The following is a 21,809-nucleotide window of genomic DNA, read 5'->3' on the forward strand; positions in this document are numbered from 1 at the left end:
TGATTGTATGGACATCTATGGAATTCTGTGGTCTATTTATTTTTGTAATTGGATACTTTTGTCATTGTGTTTATTTGGCCTGGGCTTTGAGTTAATGTGGTATCAGTATGGAAGCACCCCAGGCAGCGAAATCACTTATGTATTTAAGAGTCCTTCTTGAAGCTAATTTTGTGGCAACTTGTGTTGGACTTTTCAAACTTGAACCTTTCCTTTAGTTAGTAAGTCCTTCCCAGAGCTCTCACTATCACTATGAGATGCTGAGTTTCCAAAACAAATCTGTTAATGATTTGACTTTATACAAGAAAGCACTGAGATTCCTTTTAGTTCACACGGTAAGAAGTGAAAGTTGGGGCTAGCATTGTGGTGTAGCAGGTAAAGCTGCCTCCTTAAATGCTGGCATCCTATATGCACGCTGCTTCAAGTCCTGGCTGCCCCACTTTCAATCCAGCTCCCTGCTAATGTCCTGGAAAAAGCAGTGGAGGGATGACTCAACTACTTGAGCCCCTGCTACCCACTTGGGAGATCAGGAAGGATCTCCTGGCTTTGGCCTGGCCCAGTCCTGGCCATTGAGGCCATCTGGGAATTGAACCAGTAGATGGAAGGTCTCTGTCTCTCCCTCTCTCTAACTCTTTCAAATAAGTAAGTTAAAAAAAGGAAGTAAAAGTTTTGACAAAAATATTTGATTGAAAATTAATATTCCAGGAACACCATTGATACGTGTAGTTTCTGTGTTCTGCCTCAGATTCCTTCACCTACAAAAAACGACTAAGGCAGAATTGAGAGGTTATAAAGATTCCTTTGACCTCTAACTGGATTTATTTATTAAGGAGTCACAAAGGGGTCTTTGTATCGAAATCCAATTCCACAAAGTTCAGGCCCATAGGATGGACACGGCTAAACTAATAGTTTCATTTCATAAGTCTTGCCATATAAAGTCTCCCCTTTATTTGTTAAATATTTTATTTATTTTAAATGCAGAGATACAGAGAGAAATAGGGTGGGGAGAGACAGGTTTCACCTGCTGGTTTGCTCTCCAAATGGCCACAGTGGCCGGGGCTGGGCCAAGCTTCAATCAGGAGCCTGGACACCATCTGGGTCTCCCATATGGGTGACAGGGGCCCAAGTATTTGGGGTATCTTCCATTACTTAAACACATTAGCTGGAGCTGGATCAGAAATGGAGCAGCCATGACTCAAATTAGTGTCCACATGGGGTGCTGGTATTGTCGGAAGCAGCTTAATGTGCCATAATGCCAGCCCAATCTCTTCCCTGTAACATGGACTCTGAGTTTGCTCAGGAATGTCTGAAGGCAATTTTGATTCTTATCATGACTCCTGTCCTCTGTGAGCATCTTTCCCACATGTGAGTACCATCCCCAGAAGCTTGTTCTGGCTCTTCACCTGGTACTTCCACATGAATGCTGGGTGGTATACAGAGATGTCTTTTAAACTCCAGGTTAGAACCTATCATAAAATCAATTTGATGATCATCTTAGTCAGCCTTATTCTTATTTATTTATTTATTTAGACAGGCAGAGTTAGACAGTGAGAGAGAGAGACAGAAAGGTCTTCCTTCCGTTGGTTCACCCCCCTAAATGGCTGCTATGGCCAGTGCTGCGCCGATCCAAAGCCAGGAGCCAGGTGCTTCTCCTGGTCTCCCATCTGGGTGCAGGGGCCCAAGCACCTGGGCCATCCTCCACTGCCCTCCCGGGCCACAGCAGAGAGCTGGACTGGAAGAGGAGCAAGCGGGACTAGAACCGGTGCCCATTTGGGATGCCGGCACTGCAGGTGGAGGACTAACTAAGTGAGCCACTGCGCTGGCCCCTATTTATTTATTTATATTTATTTATTTTAGCCTCATTATTAATAATCCTATGCAACTACTATAAATTCCCCATGGTATATAGCAAGAATCCTTTATTTCTTGCTCATATGCCAACGAGGTGGCTAGGATTTCACTGATGTAGGCTGACTCCCACAGGCTTGGCTTCAAGATGCAGGTGAGGTCTGGGACGTCTCCATGTGTCCTTCATCTGTTCTTTGGGTCAGCAGGGTATGTTCTTAAATAGGTACGCCCAACCACACAAATAGTTTCAAACTCATGCCAACCCATAGGCCAAGCAAAAGCCCACAGTCAATGGGTGGGAAATTACATTCACCAGGCACAACAAACTTGTCTGCTCTGAGGAATGGCAAATGAAAATCACTAATTCAGTGCTCAGCATTTGCAGAAAGAACAGGGTGTGTGTGGGTGGGGGGGTTATTAGTGTGGTATTGACAGGAAAACTTGCTTGTTATATTTTCATCAAGATTATTACAGTAGTCCCAACCAGGTTCCCTGCCTTTGCCTCCCTGCAGTCTGTTGTCAGCACAGCCTCCAGCAGTCTCTCTACTGGAGTCAAGTTGAATCATTTCATTTTTCTTCTCAAAACCCTCCAATGGCTTCCTACACTGCTTCCTGGATGTTCCTGAAACTCATCTACTGGGTATGCCCTTGCCTTGGGGCCTTTATCCTGTTTTCTTTCTGCCTAGAATTTCCCTCATGCAGGTATCTATGACTCTTCCTCACCAGTGGGGCCTTCTCACTATGAAACTGCAGCTACCACCAGCACCAAACTACAAACACCTGAAACTTCTTCCTTGCCTTAAGTATGTTGAAGCACTGTACAATTTACATATTCATCTTGTTTGCTTTGTTCACTGCTGTATTCTCAGGGTCTGACACATGCTAGAAACTCATTATTTGTGTTTAAATGCAAACAAGGATCCATTTTTCTCATGGAATAAGAATATGTAGGCAAGTGATCCCCAAGGTTGGCTCTGAAGTGCATCATGCCCTTCAGAGAACCAGGCTCTTTCCATCTTTACACTCTGCCAAGCTCAATGTGTCAGGATCTGCCTTCTCCTGGTCTCAAGATGGCTGAAATTGTTCAATCTTGTCCTTCCTTGACAACTTGTCAAAACAGGGCATAGCCATTTCATGGCATCTTCTCTTGTTCCTAACAGCCAAGTAGACTCACAGAGTGGAACCAGAATCAGCCCCTCAGTGCTTCATCTGCCCAAAGCTGTTCCACCAGAAGACAGCTCCTTTCACACTGGCCCACTGTCTCCCAGGCCCAAGAAAAGGACAGCTTAACTGCTTTTGACTCAAGGGTTTTATCTTTTTTAACAGGCAGAGTGGACAGTGAGAGAGAGAGACAGAGAGAAAGATCTTCCTTTGCTGTTGGTTCACCCTCCAATGGCCGCTGGGATGGCAGGAGCCAGGTACTTATCCTGGTCTCCCATGGGGTGCAGGGCCCAAGCACTTGGCCCATCCTCCACTGCACTCCCTGGCCACAGCAGAGAGCTGGCTTGGAAGAGGGGCAACCAGGACAGTATCCAGCGCCCCAACCGGGACTAGAACCCGGTGTGCCGGCACCGCAAGGTGGAGGATTAGCCTAGTGAGCTGCGGTGCCAGCAAGGGTTTTATCTTTATCTCCCCTAAGAAAGTTTACTTACTGAACCAAAATCTTCCATTTTTTTAAGAAAAATGAATCAGATTAAAATTTAAAAACTATTTATTTTTTTGAATAGATAATACATGTACATGGTACAAAATTCAGAAGGTACAAAAGGTATACAGTGAAAAATCATTCCCGCCCCTCTCCCCAGGGGCAACCAAGGCTGCTGTGTACCCTCCCAGAGATGTTTGAGGCATATGTAAGCAGATGTGTTACAGACATACAGATGTGTGTGTGTGTGTGTGTGTGTATGTGCATACATGTATACACACAAACATACACATCTACAAACACAGTTCATTTCATTGCAAACACTAGTGCTGCAAGACTCTTCCCCACCCAACTTAACCGTGCATCTTAGAAATCACTCCATGGATGGCTGTACATGTACAGCACAGTCCTGTTCTTTTCAATTTCTGAAAAATATTCCATTGTGTGGAATGGCCATAACTGATTTAACCACTGCACTATATTGGTGTTAGTTTCCAACTTTTTGCTACTACAAACAAGGCTTCAATAAAAATCGTACATAGGAAAAAATGTTTACATACAGCATTGCTGTTTTAAGAGGTGATTTGTACTTTTGATAGGGTCCAGCTGCCCTGCATGCAGGTTGTGCAGTTCGTACTTCTGCCAACACTGTGTCTGCATGCTGATTCCCACAGCCTCGGATCATCCTCTCACTTCTTGGGTGTAAGAGGCAGCACCATCTCTGCGTCATGTTACTGTTACATTCATGACACATTTTGGGCCAAAACATATTCATGATCTTGTCTCTGACATTCATGTGCTCCCTTTCTTTTTTTCTCCCGACATGGGAAAAAAAAAATCTCTAAAAGGAAGTCCTTTGAAAGGTTTGAAACCTCTGACACCTTTTCTCATGCTAACCTTTCAGATTAGAGAATAAAAAATTCTGAGATCCTCTGAAGCTGCTGAAAAGAACTGTCTACCTGTTCTCAAACTAAGCATAAATTATAGGAAAGGTTAAATGGAAATTTTGCTAAGATAGGGATGAGAAGTGGCAATTTGGAGAAGCCCTTTGAGCCACCCAGAATTTTGGTGTCCCCCTGGAGACAGGTGCTGAGGACACAGTGCTAAGACTGAAAAGGCTCCTGCTGTTGTTGCCCTTACATTCCAGAGGGAGGGCAGCAGCAGCCTTCGCAAAGGACTGAGATTCAGATAGCAACATGGGCCATCAAGACAGACAGCAGGGCAAGAGCTGGAGGCTGACGCTAACAGTGGTTGCATGTGTGTTAGGTTCAGGGAAAGCCACTCCCAAGATGGAAGGGACAACGCTCTAGGCAGAAGGAATACCAGGGCAATGGCCATGAGGACTGTTGGCGTTGCGAGGCTCAGGAATTGACATAAAGCTGATAAAGAAAACCAAAGTATTTGCTGTATGGCAAATGCTGCAGATCAGGCACTAAATCCCCCCTAGTGTTTTCCTACATACAGTGTTTGTCGTCAGAAGAGGGGAGGCTGTTAGAACATTACTCTTTTTGTCCCATTTTCAGCCTATCACCATGTGCTGCATGACTTCTGAAAAGGACCAAGAGAGGGCACAGAGGATTCTGAAGATGTATCCAACAAGGTAGTTCCAGCCACAGGGACAGACCGCAGCACCCATCCCACTAGGCTTCTCACTGTATTGTTCTGTGCACAGGGAGCACTCTTTCAGACCCTGCTGCTCTGCCCAGTACATCAGGCTGTCCTTGTAGGCCTGGCACAGAAACAAGTGGTGGGCGTTAACCCAGTGTGGGAGCTTTAGAAAGTTCGTACACATTAGTCCTGCTTGATCACATATATGAGGGAAATAAAAGCAAGCACAATGTTTCTCTGACTATGCAGCATGCCACCTGCCTGACACACTGAAGCTTTTGTATCTGATGGTCCAAACCTACTGACTGTTACGCAGGACACGGCACAAACCTTGTGCCACCATTCATTGAGTATGACTGACTTGCCAGCCTCCTGAGGGCCAGCAGAGGAGGAGTTCCATGTTTGCTTCAGACTCATTTCTAGGGGATAAAGTCAATTCTAGGGGATAAAGTCAACCTCTCATCTGTCCTCTGAGGCCTCCTGCAGAGACTGGTTCATCTCCCAACAAGTGTGCCTGAACTGTCATATACTCTCAGGTTTAACCGTAGTACATCTTTAGATAAAACAGCCTTCCTGCCTATTCATTTTCCAATCTCCTTCAGATCTTTCCCAAATGTTGCCTCCTCCATGAAGTCTTCCTGTATCTTCTACAAACCCCACAGCTCTTTTTCCTGATGCTCCATATACCTGCTCATTTTCTTTTACTGGCCACCCTTACTGCAGTGAAGAGTGCATGTCTCACTCTCACCATGACCAGTTCTGCAGCAAGGGGTGTACATTCAATGAGGGAGATGCAAAAGCCCATCCATGTGTTGACTGTGACTCAATGACTACCAGGGCATGGGAAGTTACAGTTTTCATTGAAGCATTCTCAATACAAGGCCCAGTTTCAATTTTTCTGGTGAAGTCAACTTGGGTAGTGTATAAACATTAAACCAAAGCTTCCATGCTAGTCACCTGGATGGCACCTTCAGGAGTCAGGAACAAAAGGCACCATGGGCAGGTGGAGGCTCCCAGTGATGGGCACTCACATGGGCTGATCATTTGGCAAACAACCTTCTATTTACTGGAAAAACAAACAAAAACTCAAGTTCTGGGTTCAACTGAGCTACATCTACTCCCTGGCTACATGAGGGATGTCTGAAGGAAAAGGACTGTGTCTCACACTTCTCTGGGTCTCTCTCAGTGGCTGTTCAGTTAATAGAATTCTTCTTTATTCAAAGAGTCCATACATATACAGGTACCTTCATTAAGTGTAATGTTACTGGAGAACAAAAGTTGAATCAACACAGAGAATAAGTACTGTTCACATTTCTTCACAGGATGAAATCCAAGGTTGTTATCCAAGCCATACAGTGTTTGCACTGTCTGATTCCATCAAACAACTGACAGACCAAATGGGAGCAAATAGAGGAAAAAAAACATCCAGGGATTGAAATCGTTACACCTGCATCTCTCTGCTGTTGCATTCAGAACCATGAATTTGTGGTTGGCATTTGGCATTAAAGAAAAAATTCAATGACATGATGACAGCTGGAAATGTTCAGGAGGCCTTGCCTTTCACCTTGGACAGCAACACCTCATTCTTTCGGCCCTCCTAGAGGGGAAACAGAAAGAGTAGAGAGAAGGGGGAGTTACATAAGAACCTACTTGAGCCCCAGTCTCTTTGCCCTACCCCAAGGCCTCAGGGAAATACATTCTGATCAACAAATGCCATCTCCTAGCATAGTGCCACCAGCAATGGCACACTTCCTGCTGACCTACTGACCTTCAATACCCCAACAACAACCATAATACTGCTGCTTCTGGGTTGTCAGACTTAGACCAGGATAAGAAAATCAGTCCTTGTCATTCCTACAGATTTCCTGAAGTTTCCAAAGTCTTCCAGAGGACAAATGCACAGAGAAGACACTCATCTGCCAGTGCAAGCCTAGTGCAGTGACAAGGCGGGAGGGGCTGGGAGACATGAGTAAAAAAGGAGTGAGAAAAGGCAGACCTAGTTTACACAGCAGGCAGAACATGTGAAGAAGTTCTAACAAGAGAGAAGGCTGATTATTCTTAGTTTTAAGAAGCAAATTTTAAAAAAATGGGATGAGATAGTCATTGAGATGCTCCCTACCTCCTTAAAAATGGAATCTAGGAGGGTTCTCATCGAGGGCGATCACTGGCCCCAGCTGCTGCCTCCAGAATACAGCATTCCAGGCACAAGTCACCCTTCCTTTCTGTGGACAGCTTCAAAAGCTCCTCGCTGTGCACCTTCCTGTCCTCTCATTCTTATGGGCTTCGATAGCACATGACACTTGTCTGCTTGCAAAACTCCAACAAATCCCTCCATCCCTTTCCCTGAGCTAAGTCACAGAGCACAGGATGGGCAGCGTCAGGACTCTGGTGGCCATGCCTTCCTGGAGACCTATTCATTGTGAGACTAAAATTTCCTTTCACCCTTGAGCCTTCTGCATCCAAGACCTCCCAAGTCAATTTTTCACCTGCCTGGGCTGGGCTATGGTGTTCCCAGCTCTCAGGGACCCGCTGCCTGCTTGTTTTGGCAGTGTTGTGGTGGTAGGATGCAATGGCCTTGGCTAATTTACTAAGATGAGTGTTGTTCACCTATAGGCTTCAGTACTATCTTGCACTTGGGGAGCTGGGGAAGAGCTGGGCTACTAGGCTGGGGTAAGGACAGGTTCTTTCAGATGTGAGGTGCTCTGACACTTTTTGAGCATATTTTTGTGGAGGGGAAGGCAGTCACTTTCTGGGCACAGAAAGAAGGTGAAGTTGGGTTACATTTGCTTTAATGAAAAATTTAAAGTTTTCTTTTAAAATAAAATTTTGAGATTTACTTGGTATTTTTAAGATTACCACAGTAAAAATGCGAAAAACATTTCAACTGTCACCTTACCTCACCTTTTAAAGGAGGCAAAAATAGCTCGGAAGCATCAAAACATTCCTGCAGTGCAGTGCCCCCATAGTGGGTAACTGGATACCACAGCATACAGGAATGATGTCTGAATGTTTCAGTACAGAAATCCTGCCCTGTCATCTGGCGTGTGTGAGCACTGATTACATTTCATGCAATCTTCCTGAAGCCTTATGGGAACCTACAGGATAGCACTGTCTGTCTCTTCAAAGTAAATTCAAGTAGGGCCTTTTAGGTATGTTTTTCTAGAAGAAAAGGAAAAATGTCTCATCGTCTCTGCTCTTCCTGCTTTGGACTATATCCAGTCCACTACATGCCTGATACAGTACTTAGAGCAAGCTGTTCACTCAAGTTTACATATGCAAAGCCAGCTTCACAAAAATGAAGGGCTTGCATTCAGCAGTGCTAGGCTAGAATTTAAGTCTTTTTTTTGAGTTTGTGAGAAACTGTGGTTTAGAGACAGGGTAGTACTGTTATTAAGGTGACTGCACAGGAAGAATTTTAAGCCAATAGGATTTTACAGAAATCCCAATCGCACTAAGCAAAAAGGCTCTGACAGTAAGAGGCTGGAGTCTGAGGATAAGGGCACAGCTGGGTACTTAAATGGTGCCCATGGAGCCATCATTAGTGTTCAATTAATGTGGGGTAGACCAAACCCAATAAAAGCAACGCCAAGGAGCAAAAAGGCCGTGTTCTGGACAACAATGTTGTGCTTTGCATGACGAATGATTACTGCTCAGCACAAATATGGAGACAATTTAAGTGGGGAAGAAACAGGTAGGGAAGGCAAACAGAGGATTCTGGGAGAACACTCCACCTTCTTTCTACCATAAATGATGTCTCACCTGGAACTGCAATATGTAAAACAGACGAAAGTTACTCTGGCTGGTGGTATGGGGTAGAGATTGGGGAGTGGTAGGCAAACTACCCTGGCCACCCCCTCAACCCATAAAAGAAGCTGAAACTTGTGGGAAAAAGGTGTAAGATTCTGTGTGTGTATTTACTTAAAGGCTACCACCACTGTTATAAGAGAAAGGCCATTTAAACACAAGAAATGCTATTTTTGAAAAAGATGATATATATTTGAATGAAATACTTAAGAATGTGATAACCCCCTTTTTTCCTAACCTTGCTTTACTAAAGAAAACTTGGGCACAGGCAAGTATCTGGTCTAGGAGCATGGTCTCGTCAAGAGGACATAGATTAACTGTGCTAGCAGAAAGCAGGAACAGAGGGAGCGTGACAGTGAATACATGGGAAGGAACCGTTTCCTCCAGGGGTCCTCCTGAGCTCTCAGCCTTGAGTGCCTGCAGCACAGGAAGTTTTGCCACTTCACTTTTATTTGCTTTGATTTTGACAGCTTAGACTTTCCCTCCTCAACTTAATCAGTTTGTTTCCTTATTGTCAAAAGGTCAGTCATGGAAAGTCCAAGCAGCATTTAAAAAGTTGATTCTTCTCCTTGGGGACTGCTCTTTGTTATTTAGATTAAAGGGGCATAAAGAGCCAAGGAGGGGAGCAGTGGGATCTTTTTGTTGCCTGCTCACTCACTTGCTGGCTCTTCTGAAACTTCACATATCTCTGCTCCTCACAAAAGGGTTTCCAGACAGAGCACCTCCCTTGCCCCTCCCAGGACTGCCCAGCCTCAGTGCCTTCAACTGTGAGTCTCCATGACTAAATCCTGCTCACCCCATGGACAACTTCCCTGACCACACCATCTAGACACGTTCCATCACACAGAAAAGTTTAAAATCGCCATTTCTTATTTTTTATGACTTGTTCACTGAAGTTTGTTTTCTCAGCTTATTGTGTGCCTCCTCCTACCACAATGCAAGCCCCTTGAAGAGAAGGGCCAGGTCTGTCTTACAACCTGGTGTATGCCTAGGGCACAGGAGCAGCTGGTAGAACATTTTGTAAGGATGAGGGATTCGGGGATGTGCCTCCCAAAAACTAAATCACAAGGCGGAGAAGCAGAGAAGGGAAAGAGGGAAAGAAAAGCCTAAAAATAAATAATTATTGGCATAGAAGGACTAAATTTTCTATTCTGTAAAACAAATACCTGAAAACTATCACATTTAACTCCTCTGAATGTTAAGTAGTTTCTAAATCAATGAAAACCACACGAACTTAGATTAGGATGGGGAAAGAATTTATAAAGCTGCAGAGACCCTGGAAAGGGACAAAATAAAATCTCTTTTCTGGAAAATCTCTTCAGAAAAGGGCAGATACTAACCCAGCCCAAATCCAGAGAACAAACAGGGACAAAACATTCAGTGGAGTGCTGGATTTTAACAGGTGCCAGACACGGTGCTAAATGAATGATTTCTCTCATCTGACTCCAAAGAAGCCATCAGTAGAAAAATCTAAGACTTGGAGGGTTTAAGTGACTCTATGAAGTACACAACTGCCAAGTGGTAAAGTTTGGATTGTGTTGCAGGCTTGGCTTTAAATCCTAAGTTCTGTTTCCACCAGTTTTACAAGGTCCCTCCTCATCCTAAGACTAAAAGAAGGAAGATTCTATACCTGAATCTGTAACAAGTGCTGTTTCCAGGTGGCTCTTCACATGGATTAATGGAACTACTCTGAGAGTTTAATGTGCTTACTATCTATTAGGAAAATGAACACAAAGCTGTGACATCTCATAGAACACTGAACCACAGCATCATGATAGGCTATGGAACAAGGCAATCTTCACCCACCTGGATACCATACTAACAACCTGGAAATTCCCATCGCAGACCAGAGGGAAAAAACAATTACCCATATTTTAAAGGCTCATTTTGGGATGCATCTGCATCTGCCTTTAGCCTTAAGATGCTCTGACCAACCTTCCTCTTACCTCTTTAAACTCTTTCACAGTCTTAAAGTAAAGCCTCTGTTTTTCTAACAGTTCTAAGTACTGGTCGTTCAACTGGTCTCTTCGCATTTTGTTTTCTTGCTTCTTCTTTTCCATCTGTTGAAAAATTTTGGGAAATGGTGATGAAAAAGCATGTTCTGACCAAGGGCTGCTAGCAATATCCTACAGATAACATTACTAAAATTTTCATGGATTCCTTTCAGTATTTTCCTTCTATACAAAATTTAAAAATTAAACTCATTTGAGAGGCAGAGAAAAAGGACAGAGAAATACACACACACACACACATACATACAGGGTGGTGGGCTCCCTAAATATGTACAATGGCTAGGGCAGGGGTGGAACTGGGTACTCAACCCAGGTCTCCTTTATGGGAGGAAATAACTCAATTAGCTGAGCCAATACCTCCTCTTTCTCAGTGTCTGCATTGGTTAGAAGGTGCAACCAGGAGCTGGAGTTGGGAATCGAAACCACAGACTTTGATGTGAGATACGGTGTCTTAACTGCTAGGGTGAACATCTACTCCCTATACAGTTTTGGCAATTGGTTCATTTATTTGCATATTACATGGAGGGTCTATAATTTATTCAGCAATTCTATCATTGGGCATAAACAGGTTCCATTTTCTTTGTCACTAGTTTTACAATAACAGGATGGTGAATCTCAGCTGAGGCTATTCTGTTCTGAGAGAACATGTGGTGACAAGGTGCTACTGCTATCACGGGGGATAGCACACACACAATGCACACACAGGATGGTCACCACAAAATAACTATCTGGTTCAGAATGTTAACTTTGTTGAGGTTAGGAAACCTTGATTTAAATAACTGATCATACAGCAGGATTGTGTTGTGTATTCTCTTTTCACTTCTTGGAAGTATTTCTATGTTATGAAATTTTTTTGAGGTATAAGAATGACTTTTTATGCAGATTTATTTCCTAACTAAACTGATTTGGGTAATCATGAATAAGAAAAATGATGAATTAGTAGACTCTTACTTGAAAAAGTTTCTAATTACCCATACGATCTGGTCTTTCTTTGATATAATAGTGTGCTTATCTGAGTTTTACTACTATTGTAATTTGCATCATAGACCTAAATAATGATGAATGCGCACTCTGGCTTTTTCCCCCAAAAAAACCTTTTATTTAAGGAATACAAACTTCATGTTCCTAAAGATGTCATTATGAAATGTGTGGTGATTCTTCCCACATGCCCTCCTACCCACTCTCCACCCCTCTTCCTCCTCTCACCTATTCCCATTCTTTTTTTACTAAGATCTATTTTCAATTAACTTTATACACACATGATTAACTCTGTTGAGTAAAGAATTCAAAAAATAGTATAGAAAAAAGAAAAACTGTTCCTCAACAGTTGAGACAATGGCTGTTCAAGGTAATTGCTTCTCAAAGTGTCACTTTATAGATTGCTTTTTAGGTACTTTATTATCACTGGTCAGGGAGAACACGGTATTTGTCCTTTTGGGACTGGCTTATTTCAGTATGATTTCCAGTTTTATTCATTTTATTGCAACAAAAACGTGTTTTTTTTCACAATAGTGTAGTATTACATGGTATACATATCCCCATAATTTCCTTATCCTGTCTTCAGTTGATGGGCATTTGGGTTAATTCCGTAATTGTGAATTGAGCTGCAATAAACACAGGTACAGATAACTCTTTCATATGCTGATTTCACTTCCCTTGGATAAATTCCCAGCAGTGGGTTGGCTGGGTGATATGGTATGTCTATATTCAGATTTCTGAGGTATCTCCATACTGTCATCCACAGCGGTTGTTACAAGTTTACATTCCAACCAACAATAGATTAGGGTATCTTTTTCTCCACATCATTGTCAGCATTGATTGTTTATTGATTTCTGAATGAAAGCAATTGTAACGGGTGAGCGAAACTTCATTGTGGTTTTGATTTGCATTTTTCTAATGGCTAATGATCCTAAGAATTTTTTCACCTGTCGGCCATTTGGACTTCCTCTTAAACAGGCATTTTTCAAGTCTTTAGCCCGTTTCTTAACTGGGTTGTTTGTTTTGTTGTTGAGTTTCTTGATCTCTTTTATCAGTTGCAAGTTTGCAAATAATTTTTCCCATTCTGTCAGTTGCCTCTTCATTTAGCTGAGTTTCTTTTGTAGTACAGAAGCTTCGTAATTTGATGTAATTCCATTTATCAATTGTGGCTTTGACTGCATGAGCCTCTGGGGTCTTTTCCAAGAATTCTTTGCTCATACCAATGTCTTGCCGGGCTTTCCCAATGTTCTCCAATAATTTGATGGTATTGGGTCATAGATTTAGGCCTTTAATCCACTTTGAGTGGATTTTTGTTTAAGGTAAGGGTCTTGCTTCATACTTCTGTATGTGGAGATCCAGTTTTCCCAGCACCACTGGTTGAAGAGACTTTCCTTGTTACATGGGTTGACTTTAGCGCCTTTGACAAAGACAAGTTGCTTGTAGATACTTGGATTCATTTCTGGAATTTCTATTCTGTTCTATTGGTCTATACATCTGTTTTTGTACCAGTACCAGGCTATTTTGATTATAACTGACCCATGTTATGTCTTGAAATCTAGTATTGTGATGCCTCCACCTTTATTTTTGTTGTATAAGATTGCTTTAGCTATTCCAGGTCTCCTGTGTTTCGATATAAATTTCAGCATCATTTTTTTCTATGTCTGAGAAGAATATCCTTGGTATTTTCATTGGTATTGCATTGATCTATAAAGTGCTTTCAGCAGTATGGATGTTTGATAATATGAATACACGGACATGGAATATTTTTCCTTTTTTTGTATCTTTTTCTATTTAATGTTTGGTAATTCTCATCATAGATATCTTTGACATCCTTGGTTAAATTTATTCCAAGGTATTTGATATTTTTTTTTGGTAGCTATTGTGAATGGGATTTACCTTAGAAGTTCTTTCTCAGCCATGGCATTGTCTGTGTATATTGCTGTTGGTTTTTGTGTGTTGATTTTATATCCTGCCACTTTACCATCCTCTTCTATTAGGGCCAATAGTTTCTTAGTGGAGTCTTATGGATCTGTTCTATATACAATCATGTCATTTGCAAATAGGGATAGTTTGGCTTCCTCCTTCCCAATTTGTATTCCTTTATTTATTTGCCTAACGGCTCTGGCTAAAACTTCCAGTACTATATTGAATAGCAATGGTGAGAATGGGCATCCCTGTCTTGTACCAGATCTCAGTGGGAATGCTTCCAACTTTTCTCATTCAATAGGATGCTCGTGCACATTTTAGAATCTTTTCTTTTACTTGGAGAGTTTGACTACAATGTGTTGTGGTGAAGATCTTTACTGGTCATGTCTATTAGGAGATCTTCTAAGGGCTTCCTGTACTTTGACATCCCTTTCTTTCTCCAAATTAGTGAAGTTTTAATTATTTCACTAAAAAGGCTTTCTAATCCATTTTCTCTTTCCATGCATTCAGGAACTCCTAAGACCCATATGTTGGATTGTTTGATAGTATCCCATAGATCTCCAATACTGTTTTTTAGTTTTCTAACTTTTTATCTGACTGTAAAATTTCTAGCAATTAGTCTTCTAACTTGGATATTCTTTCTCTGCCTCACTGAGTTTTTAAGACTTTCCACTGCAGTTTTTATTTGTTCTATTGAATTCATTTCCAAGATATCATTTTCATAGGAGTAATTTTCTTTCATGTCATGTATGGATTTTTTTTTAATTTAAGTAATCCTATGATCAATTTCTAGAATTCCATTTCTGGCATTTCTTAAGTCTCTTCATCTTCACATTCAGTATTCAAGTGTTGTATTATTTTAGGGGCATCATGCTGTCTTTTTTCTTTTATTATTCAGCATTTATGAAGATACTTGTTGGTTTCTTTATTTTTGCCCTATCTTTGGATTAGCTTCTGTGGCTTAGTGGAGTGTCTGCCTTTTCACTGAATACGCAGAAGCACGCGGTGGGTATGGCCAGAGAACTCTGTTCACTGCTCCAGGGTAAAGGGAGTGTCCAAGATGGCACCTATTTTGTTTTATCAGCGAGGAGGTTTGTTCTGTTCTATTGGTGTAGTCTCTCAGGAGACTAGTGCCTGGGCAGTAGCTCCAGTGTGTACAATATTCATCTGCGCTACCACAAGAACCATACAAAGGATCTGTGCAGTCCTCAATGTAAGTATGAATCGCAGCAATGACCCTCACCAGGGAAATCAGGGAGCCCCGAGCACATAGGGAGGCCCACAGTGACTGCTTAATGACCCAGGCATACCCTAAGCCCTCACCACAGTGTTGCGCAGTCATGAGTTATCTCAGCCAGACTCGGGCATCTCAGCTCAGATGGTTGCTGGAACAGCTGTTATGTATGTCCAAAATGGAACCTGCCCTCTCTCTGCTTGTTACAGGACGCCAGTGCTGGGCGACTGGGGAGAAACATGCCCCTTTTGTTTCCACCTCTAGTTTGGCACTGTTCCCCACAGGGCTCCAAGATGGACTCTTGCCAGGCTTTTTCCGCAGCTTTATCGCCAGTAGCTTGTGGTGCTCCACACTGGTCTTACCTCACTCTCCAGAGCTGATGCTGCGGCTCTTGGCTGCTGGGGTCCTGAGTTGTGTGCATCCACATCCTCCACGTATGTACACGGTGTCCCTCTAATTTGTGTGGAGTTTTCTCTGCTGTTTTCTCCCTAACTCTTCCCTGAGACTGCACTCTCTCCACTTTTTTTAGCAGTAAGCTCCTTCCCTGTTCCAACATCTTGGATCTCTTTATGAACTTTCTACAATTATGTTAAAACTATACAATATCACTTACTACTTACTCATCTTTCTAGGGTGCTTCCAGTTTTATGAGCTCATAAATAGAGGCTAGACTTTGCTATAAAGAGATTTTATTAAGGTACCTAAAAGTTTCTTCATTCAACAGATACTGGCTGAATACCTAATGAGTACTCAAATGTGGTAGGGAAATCAGGCAAAGTCCTTGCTCTGAGTGTGCATTCTACAGAGACTGCCCCTAAACAAGCTCCCCAAGAAATAGATACAACACTAACATTCCCTTTGCAAAGTGAAACAAGATTAAGTGATTGAGAGGACTGCACAGCTTCTTCAGAATAAAGGTCAAGGAGGGTTCCCTGAGGAGGTGACACCCGAGCAGAGCTGCCAGAGGTATGCAGTGTGTTTTTACAAGATAAATCTATAGCACAGGCCACTCAGGAAGTGAGGACAAGAAAGAGTTACAGTACAAACCCAGTGCTAGTTGACTGACACCTTGAGTGATGCTTTGTGCTGGCTTCACAAAAGTCTGAACATGAATTTCCAGTCACACTTGGAGGGGATTTTAAATTTAGTAAGTTACAGATGAACTGGCTGCACTTTATTCTCTGCACACCATGGACCTTTGTGTACTTTGTAGGTTAAATATAAGCTGGAATCCCCAAGTCTTACCCTGCTGTTCTTCAGGGGAAGGCCCATTGTGCATGGGGGTTTATTTGCCTAGTTCAATCCTGACCTTGTATTTAGTTTCTGAGTCCCTAGGCTGTGCCTCCTCTTTCCACAGGTCTGCACACAGACTGTGCTGGGTCTTGAGTGTGGTTAACTTGCCTGTACCTAGGTCTTCCACACGTGAGTATCCCCTCTGAGAATAGGAGGGCACTGGCTGGGTTGGTAGTCAGTCCTGCCTGCTGTAGATAGAACCCCCTGATGCTGCCTGTCTGGATCTAGCACCAACCCACCACAACTCCCACTGCTTTTCCCTCTTCAGGTCCCACTTCCCAAAGCCACCACTTTTTCTGCTGTGCTACGTAGTACCTCACAGCTAGGGACCACCACCCACCCCCCTTACCACAGCAGGCAACTCCATCGTGGGTCATGACTGATTATGTCCTAGTGATGAGACAATGGGTTGCAATTTAATTATGGATTTATCCAGGTCTCACCATGGGAGGTAGAGTGGTGATCTAGAAATGGTAGGAGCTTGAGTTCTAATCCTTGCTCTGCCATCACTGCAGATCATGAACAGGTTACTCAAGGTTGTTCAACTATAGGGCCCTTGGCTGTATAAAAGGGATTGCATCACCTATATCCCAGGTTTCAACCTGAGAAATGTGATGTTAAACGTTTAAGTGGAAGAAGTGTCATTTGGCTTACATGAGCTACTCAGTAACAACATCCTAAACAAATGAGGCAGTGGCACCCACTCTTACAAGCCAGAGCTTACTCTCAGGTCTGTTTCATTTTCACTCCCTTCTCAGTGTCCTTTCCCTGTTTACACCATTCCTGCTCCTTCTTATCACCTCTTCACACACTGGGACAGTAACTACTGAAAGCTTTTGCCAAGCACTCACAGAATTTCAGAGGCGTTAGCTCCTCTGAGTAAGGTCACAGTGCCTGCCAATATGTGACTCACAGTTTACTCATATACCTACATGAGACATAAACACATATCCTACCACCGTGCCCAATGCTATTCTGTTCCGTGACATTCTGAATCTGCTGATTATGAGAGCAGGAGACGAATTCCATTCAGAGTGCCAATCAACCCTATCTGGAATCTTCTTTGAGAACTGCTGAGAGTCCACTGAATAAATTCACTCATTCGACAAATAGTTACTGAGTGTGCATCGTGGGTCAGGTGCTACGGTAACCAGTGGGGCAATCCCGAGAAAGCCTGCACTGCCCTGAGTCCCATGGGCAGAAGGAAACAGTAGCAGCTTCCTTCCCCTGCTAGCACTGCAGTGCTGACAGCATGAAGTCTGGGACAGGCTGGAAAGAACAAAGGAGTTAGGTCCATTTCTTCTGCTAGGAATGGAGCTTCTGGAAAACAGGAAAAGGAAGCCAAAGGGGAAAACTTCCCAACAATTCCTATAGTTCTGTAGGCAAAAACAACTCCCTGAGGAGGAGCACTGGTAGGGAAACACTGCCTCCACACCAAGACCTGAGCTGTTCAGCCACATTCTCTGTCTCACATCATAAAGGGACTCTGTTTTCTCCTGCCTTAGGTGAGTGAACATGCAGTTAAGTGTTGGCTTATATTTGCTCTCATTTTTGAGGCTGAAAAGTCTGAGAAATCACTTGTCACTAGTGATACTTGTAAATATTTTTGAACCTCTAACTAGAGAGACTGCTATTTTTCTATAGGGGAGGGAATCTGAAGTTTCTTTACCCATAGTTCATCCTGTGAGATGAGGTTATGGCTAGCTTGAAGGTTGTTTTTTTATCATGGGACCTATAAGCAATTCATCCTTTCCTGTGTTTATATTCTGGCCTCAGGCACAGGAATACTTGGTACTGTAAAGGAGTCAAGGTAATACTGGGCAAGAGAGGTGCCCTCTGGGCAGAGGCAGTTCCTGGTAGCAGCACTCAAGAGGCCCTCTACGAGGACTAGCACAGTGCTCGGCCTCTCAACTACTGATGCAGGGTACGCTCCCACAATTACAGGAAGACACCTTCCCCATTTCCACCAGAAAAGCCCATGCCACACCACAGAAGAGAAGCCATCTGACCTTCATTCTGCTTTGCTTAATTCCTTCTACAATCTGTTCCATCTGACGTAAAAACTGGTCCCGGGCAGCAGGTGAGGCCATGGCTCTGAAAGAAAAATCAGCAGAGGTACAACTAGCACACCCACTCTGAGGAAGGGGGAGACAACAAGGAGGTGACTTTGTACCCAGATTATGCTCAAGAAGCAAATGGACCTCTGCAAGGCCCAGGGTCTCATGTGGCCCTGGAGGATCCCAGACAACTCCCATGGAAGACATCAAATTAGCCTCATACTCCCCCTACAATTTTCTTAACTAATGTATATTTCCTTGAAGTAATATAAAAGTGACTAAAAGTAACAAACATTACTGACTTTGAATTACAATGTGTATTAAGAAATGGATTCAATTTGGTTTTTAAGAATCTACAAGACAGGGAGATGCTGCTCAATATGTCTAGACATACTCTGATATTTCCTGCAATGTCCTCACAGTCCTCTTCTCCATCCCCATGGGGCAAAGGGTGCCAGGAGGACCAGATAAGACTCATACACAAGGGCTGGAACCTCTCCCAAGGGAACGGCTGATAGCACAGATCCTCACTGAAATGCTCCAACCATGGGATCTCTCATTTTCAGAAATGTCACAAGGCTGTAAGTCAATTGAATCAATCTTAATAGGGAGCTGTGGTTCCTCCCCATCCCTGGCTTGTATTACAAAAGCAGCTTAAAATCTAGAGTCTGTAATTAAGATCTCAGTCTTCCTGTCTAGCACAGATCCCTAATGAACCCTGGCAGGTGGTAGAGGATACATGAAGTCTACCACGCAGGGAATGAGCCTTGATGGTGAGGGGTTACTGGGCTGGTATGTCTGGGTACAGGTGTGTCTTGCCATCCAATATTTGGGAAAAAAAATACCTATCTGAACAAGGTAGTTTAGAAGATGCACATTAAAAATCTGCCATAAGAGCCGGCGCCGTGGCTCAATAGGCTAATCCTCCACCTTGCGGCGCCGGCACACCAGGTTCTAGTCCCGGTTGGGGCGCCGGATTCTGTCCCGGTTGCCCCTGTTCCAGGCCAGCTCTCTGCTATGGCCAGGGAGTGCAGTGGAGGATGGCCCAGGTGCTTGGGCCCTGCACCCCATGGGAGACCAGGAAAAAGCACCTGGATCCTGGCTCCTGCCATTGGATCAGCGCGGTGCGCCGGCTATTGGAGGGTGAACCAACGGCAAAGGAAGACCTTTCTCTCTGTCTCTCTCTCTCACTGTCCACTCTGCCTGTCAAAAAAAAAAAAAAAAAAAAAAAAAAAAATCTGCCATAAGATTTTTTAAAAATACTTTAAAAGATTATGTAGATTATCTAAAATTTAAAGCATATCTATATACTTAAAGCTAACCAGTATTACTATGACTTTACTGAGAAAAAATATATAAAGAGATTACAATAGGTAGGCACGGCTGAATAATTTGAAAGTTAACTTTTTTCCTAAGCTCTGTCTTGGTGGTTTTTTTTTTTTTTTTTGACAGAGTGGACAGTGAGAGAGAGAGAGAGAAAGGTCTTCCTTTGCCGTTGGTTCACCCTCCAATGGCCGCTGCGGCCAGCGCACCACGCTGATCTGATGGCAGGAGCCAGGTGCTTCTCCTGGTCTCCCATGGGGTGCAGGGCCCAAGCACTTGGGCCATCCTCCACTGCACTCCCTGGCCACAGCAGAGAGCTGGCCTGGAAGAGGAGCAACCGGGACAGAATCCGGCGCCCCGACCGGGACTAGAAACCGGTGTGCTGGCGCCGCTAGGCGGAGGATTAGCCTAGTGAGCCGCGGCGCCGGCCTGTCTTGGTGTTTTTATACCAAAAATTCACTGTGATATCTCTATTTTTGCAGGAACTCAGGGAACAGTGCAAACCAAGATCCACGTCCACTGAACAGAAAAAGTGAAACAGCAAGCATCAACACCCAGCCATTAGTCTTGCATACACCTTTCTCAACAGTGCTGTGGATGTAAGAGGTGGGCCGAATATGAAGTTCAGGGCGACAGGGTATTTACAGGAGGCAGGTCAGATAAATAGTACTTACTGTGAGAAGTTCTCATGAATTGAGTTTAGCAGGCTAATCTGGGGAAGGGGAAAAAACAACACAAAAACTGTAAGGAAAAGACAAAGATACCACACTGCCCCAAGTACTAAAAGCTGGCCTGGTCCCTGGACACTGCTTCGCAAAGAACACATACCTTGCTTATAACAGATGAAAAAATACAAAGAGTAACAGAACCCATTGCTCATAGAATCCTCTTCCTACAGCATGTTACCCCAGGAACATGTAGGAAAAGGGCTCTCGGAGGGACCACAGTCTGAGCTGAGAAGATGCTATGCTAACTCAGGGCTATGAGGAAGCTGCCCCTGCATCACCTTTCTATCTTGCTTCAGGACCATCAGCTCAGGGGGAGTCAGAGTGGGGAGTGAGACTGCAGTGCTCATGCTACTCCTTCCCCATGCAGCCAGCTCTGGGTGGCTCTGACAGTCTCCCAGGATATGCATCACTCAAGGCCCCATTTCCATGGAAACTGCCTTAGACCCACAGCAGGACACTCTATCTGTCCAAACAAGGCAGTCCTGCAAAGGGCTCTGAGTGACAGTCTAGAAACCTGAGTCTTGTTTCTGGCTGTGAACTAGTCGTTCAACCTGGGGTTCGGCACTAAGCAATTATCATGTCTGCAGCATGGAAATGACATTTTAGTCATTCACACTCCAAAGCTGGGCTTTAAAGCTAAAATGTCACAAGCATGAATCATTAGGAATATATAATTTATTCAAATGTGAAGCTGTAATTGTGCTACCATGACTTGGAATTAAAAAGCCCAGTCTTCCCTCAACCTACTCTAATCAGCATTGAGCAAGGAAAGCCAATGGGTTTAAGGCCTTCTGAGAAGAGACTGGTCCATTTCCAAGCCAGGGCTGGCAAGTCTTCCCCTTGTCAGGTAGGGAGGCCTCAAGGCTAGCGTGTGGGGCAGAACTATTCCCAGGTATGATGCAAACCCCAGCAAATGCAGTTGTCTAGTCAACCATTTATCAAGTTCCCGGTATGTGCCTAAGTCCCTGGATACCCAGGAACACAAAACTCAATCCTTCCTCTAGGAGTACAGAGATTTTTCTGATTTAATAGAAGCAGCAATAGAAGTTTTGATTTGGGTTCAGGTAGATGATACATCTGTACCATTCTCATTAAAGTGGTAATTAGTGCAGGCCACAGGTGATGAGAAAATGAAAAATTCTATCAACCTCAGGTGAGGGAATAAGTAGAATGCCTACATATTGCAAATCCCCCATGTGCGAGGAACTCTACATTTTCTCATTCTGTCTTCATCATCAACATGATCAGGTATCCCTACTTTGCAGGTGACAAAAATGAAGCAAGCTAAATCCCAAACCTGTTGGCTCCAAAACCTGAGCTCTTTCTCCTTCACTGCACACTGTGCCCTGTATCATG

At 43.5% G+C, this 21,809-nt stretch overlaps 2 protein-coding genes across 12 annotated transcripts in view; one reads left to right on the forward strand and one right to left on the reverse strand.

The window, feature by feature from the left end:
- Nucleotides 1-21,809, forward strand: part of HTR5BP (5-hydroxytryptamine (serotonin) receptor 5B) — a 110,774-nt gene that overhangs the window by 83,412 nt on the left and 5,553 nt on the right. For 2 of the 10 annotated variants that reach the window (XR_016230718.1, XM_089327998.1), the window contains exons 3-4: nucleotides 5,014-5,090; nucleotides 20,208-20,331. Coding sequence is in view for 7 of the 10 variants with exons in the window: in XM_089327998.1 (XP_089184124.1) it covers nucleotides 5,014-5,090; nucleotides 20,208-20,328 (198 nt within the window). In the remaining 3 variants the exon portion in view is untranslated. Of the gene's footprint in view, nucleotides 1-5,013; nucleotides 5,091-16,409; nucleotides 16,475-18,121; nucleotides 18,334-20,207; nucleotides 20,386-21,809 lie in introns of those variants that run through there. The other 8 variants (XR_016230719.1, XM_089328002.1, XM_089328003.1 and 5 more) reach the window with 8 other exon arrangements.
- The window catches only part of CCDC93 (CCC complex scaffolding subunit CCDC93), a 106,261-nt gene continuing 87,990 nt past the window's right edge, over nucleotides 3,539-21,809 (reverse strand). Inside the window, exons 22-25 of one of the 2 annotated variants that reach the window (XM_089327985.1) lie at nucleotides 20,400-20,437; nucleotides 18,355-18,439; nucleotides 10,849-10,962; nucleotides 3,539-6,695 (exon numbers count right to left, since the gene is read on the reverse strand). In XM_089327985.1, the coding sequence (XP_089184111.1) occupies nucleotides 6,642-6,695; nucleotides 10,849-10,962; nucleotides 18,355-18,439; nucleotides 20,400-20,437 (291 nt within the window). In that variant the 3' untranslated portion in view covers nucleotides 3,539-6,641. 2 annotated transcript variants of the gene reach the window in all.

This window comes from Oryctolagus cuniculus, chromosome 3, assembly GCF_051225735.1.
Source record: "Oryctolagus cuniculus isolate XC-2025 breed Fujian yellow rabbit chromosome 3, ASM5122573v1, whole genome shotgun sequence".
Lineage (NCBI taxonomy): Eukaryota > Metazoa > Chordata > Mammalia > Lagomorpha > Leporidae > Oryctolagus > Oryctolagus cuniculus.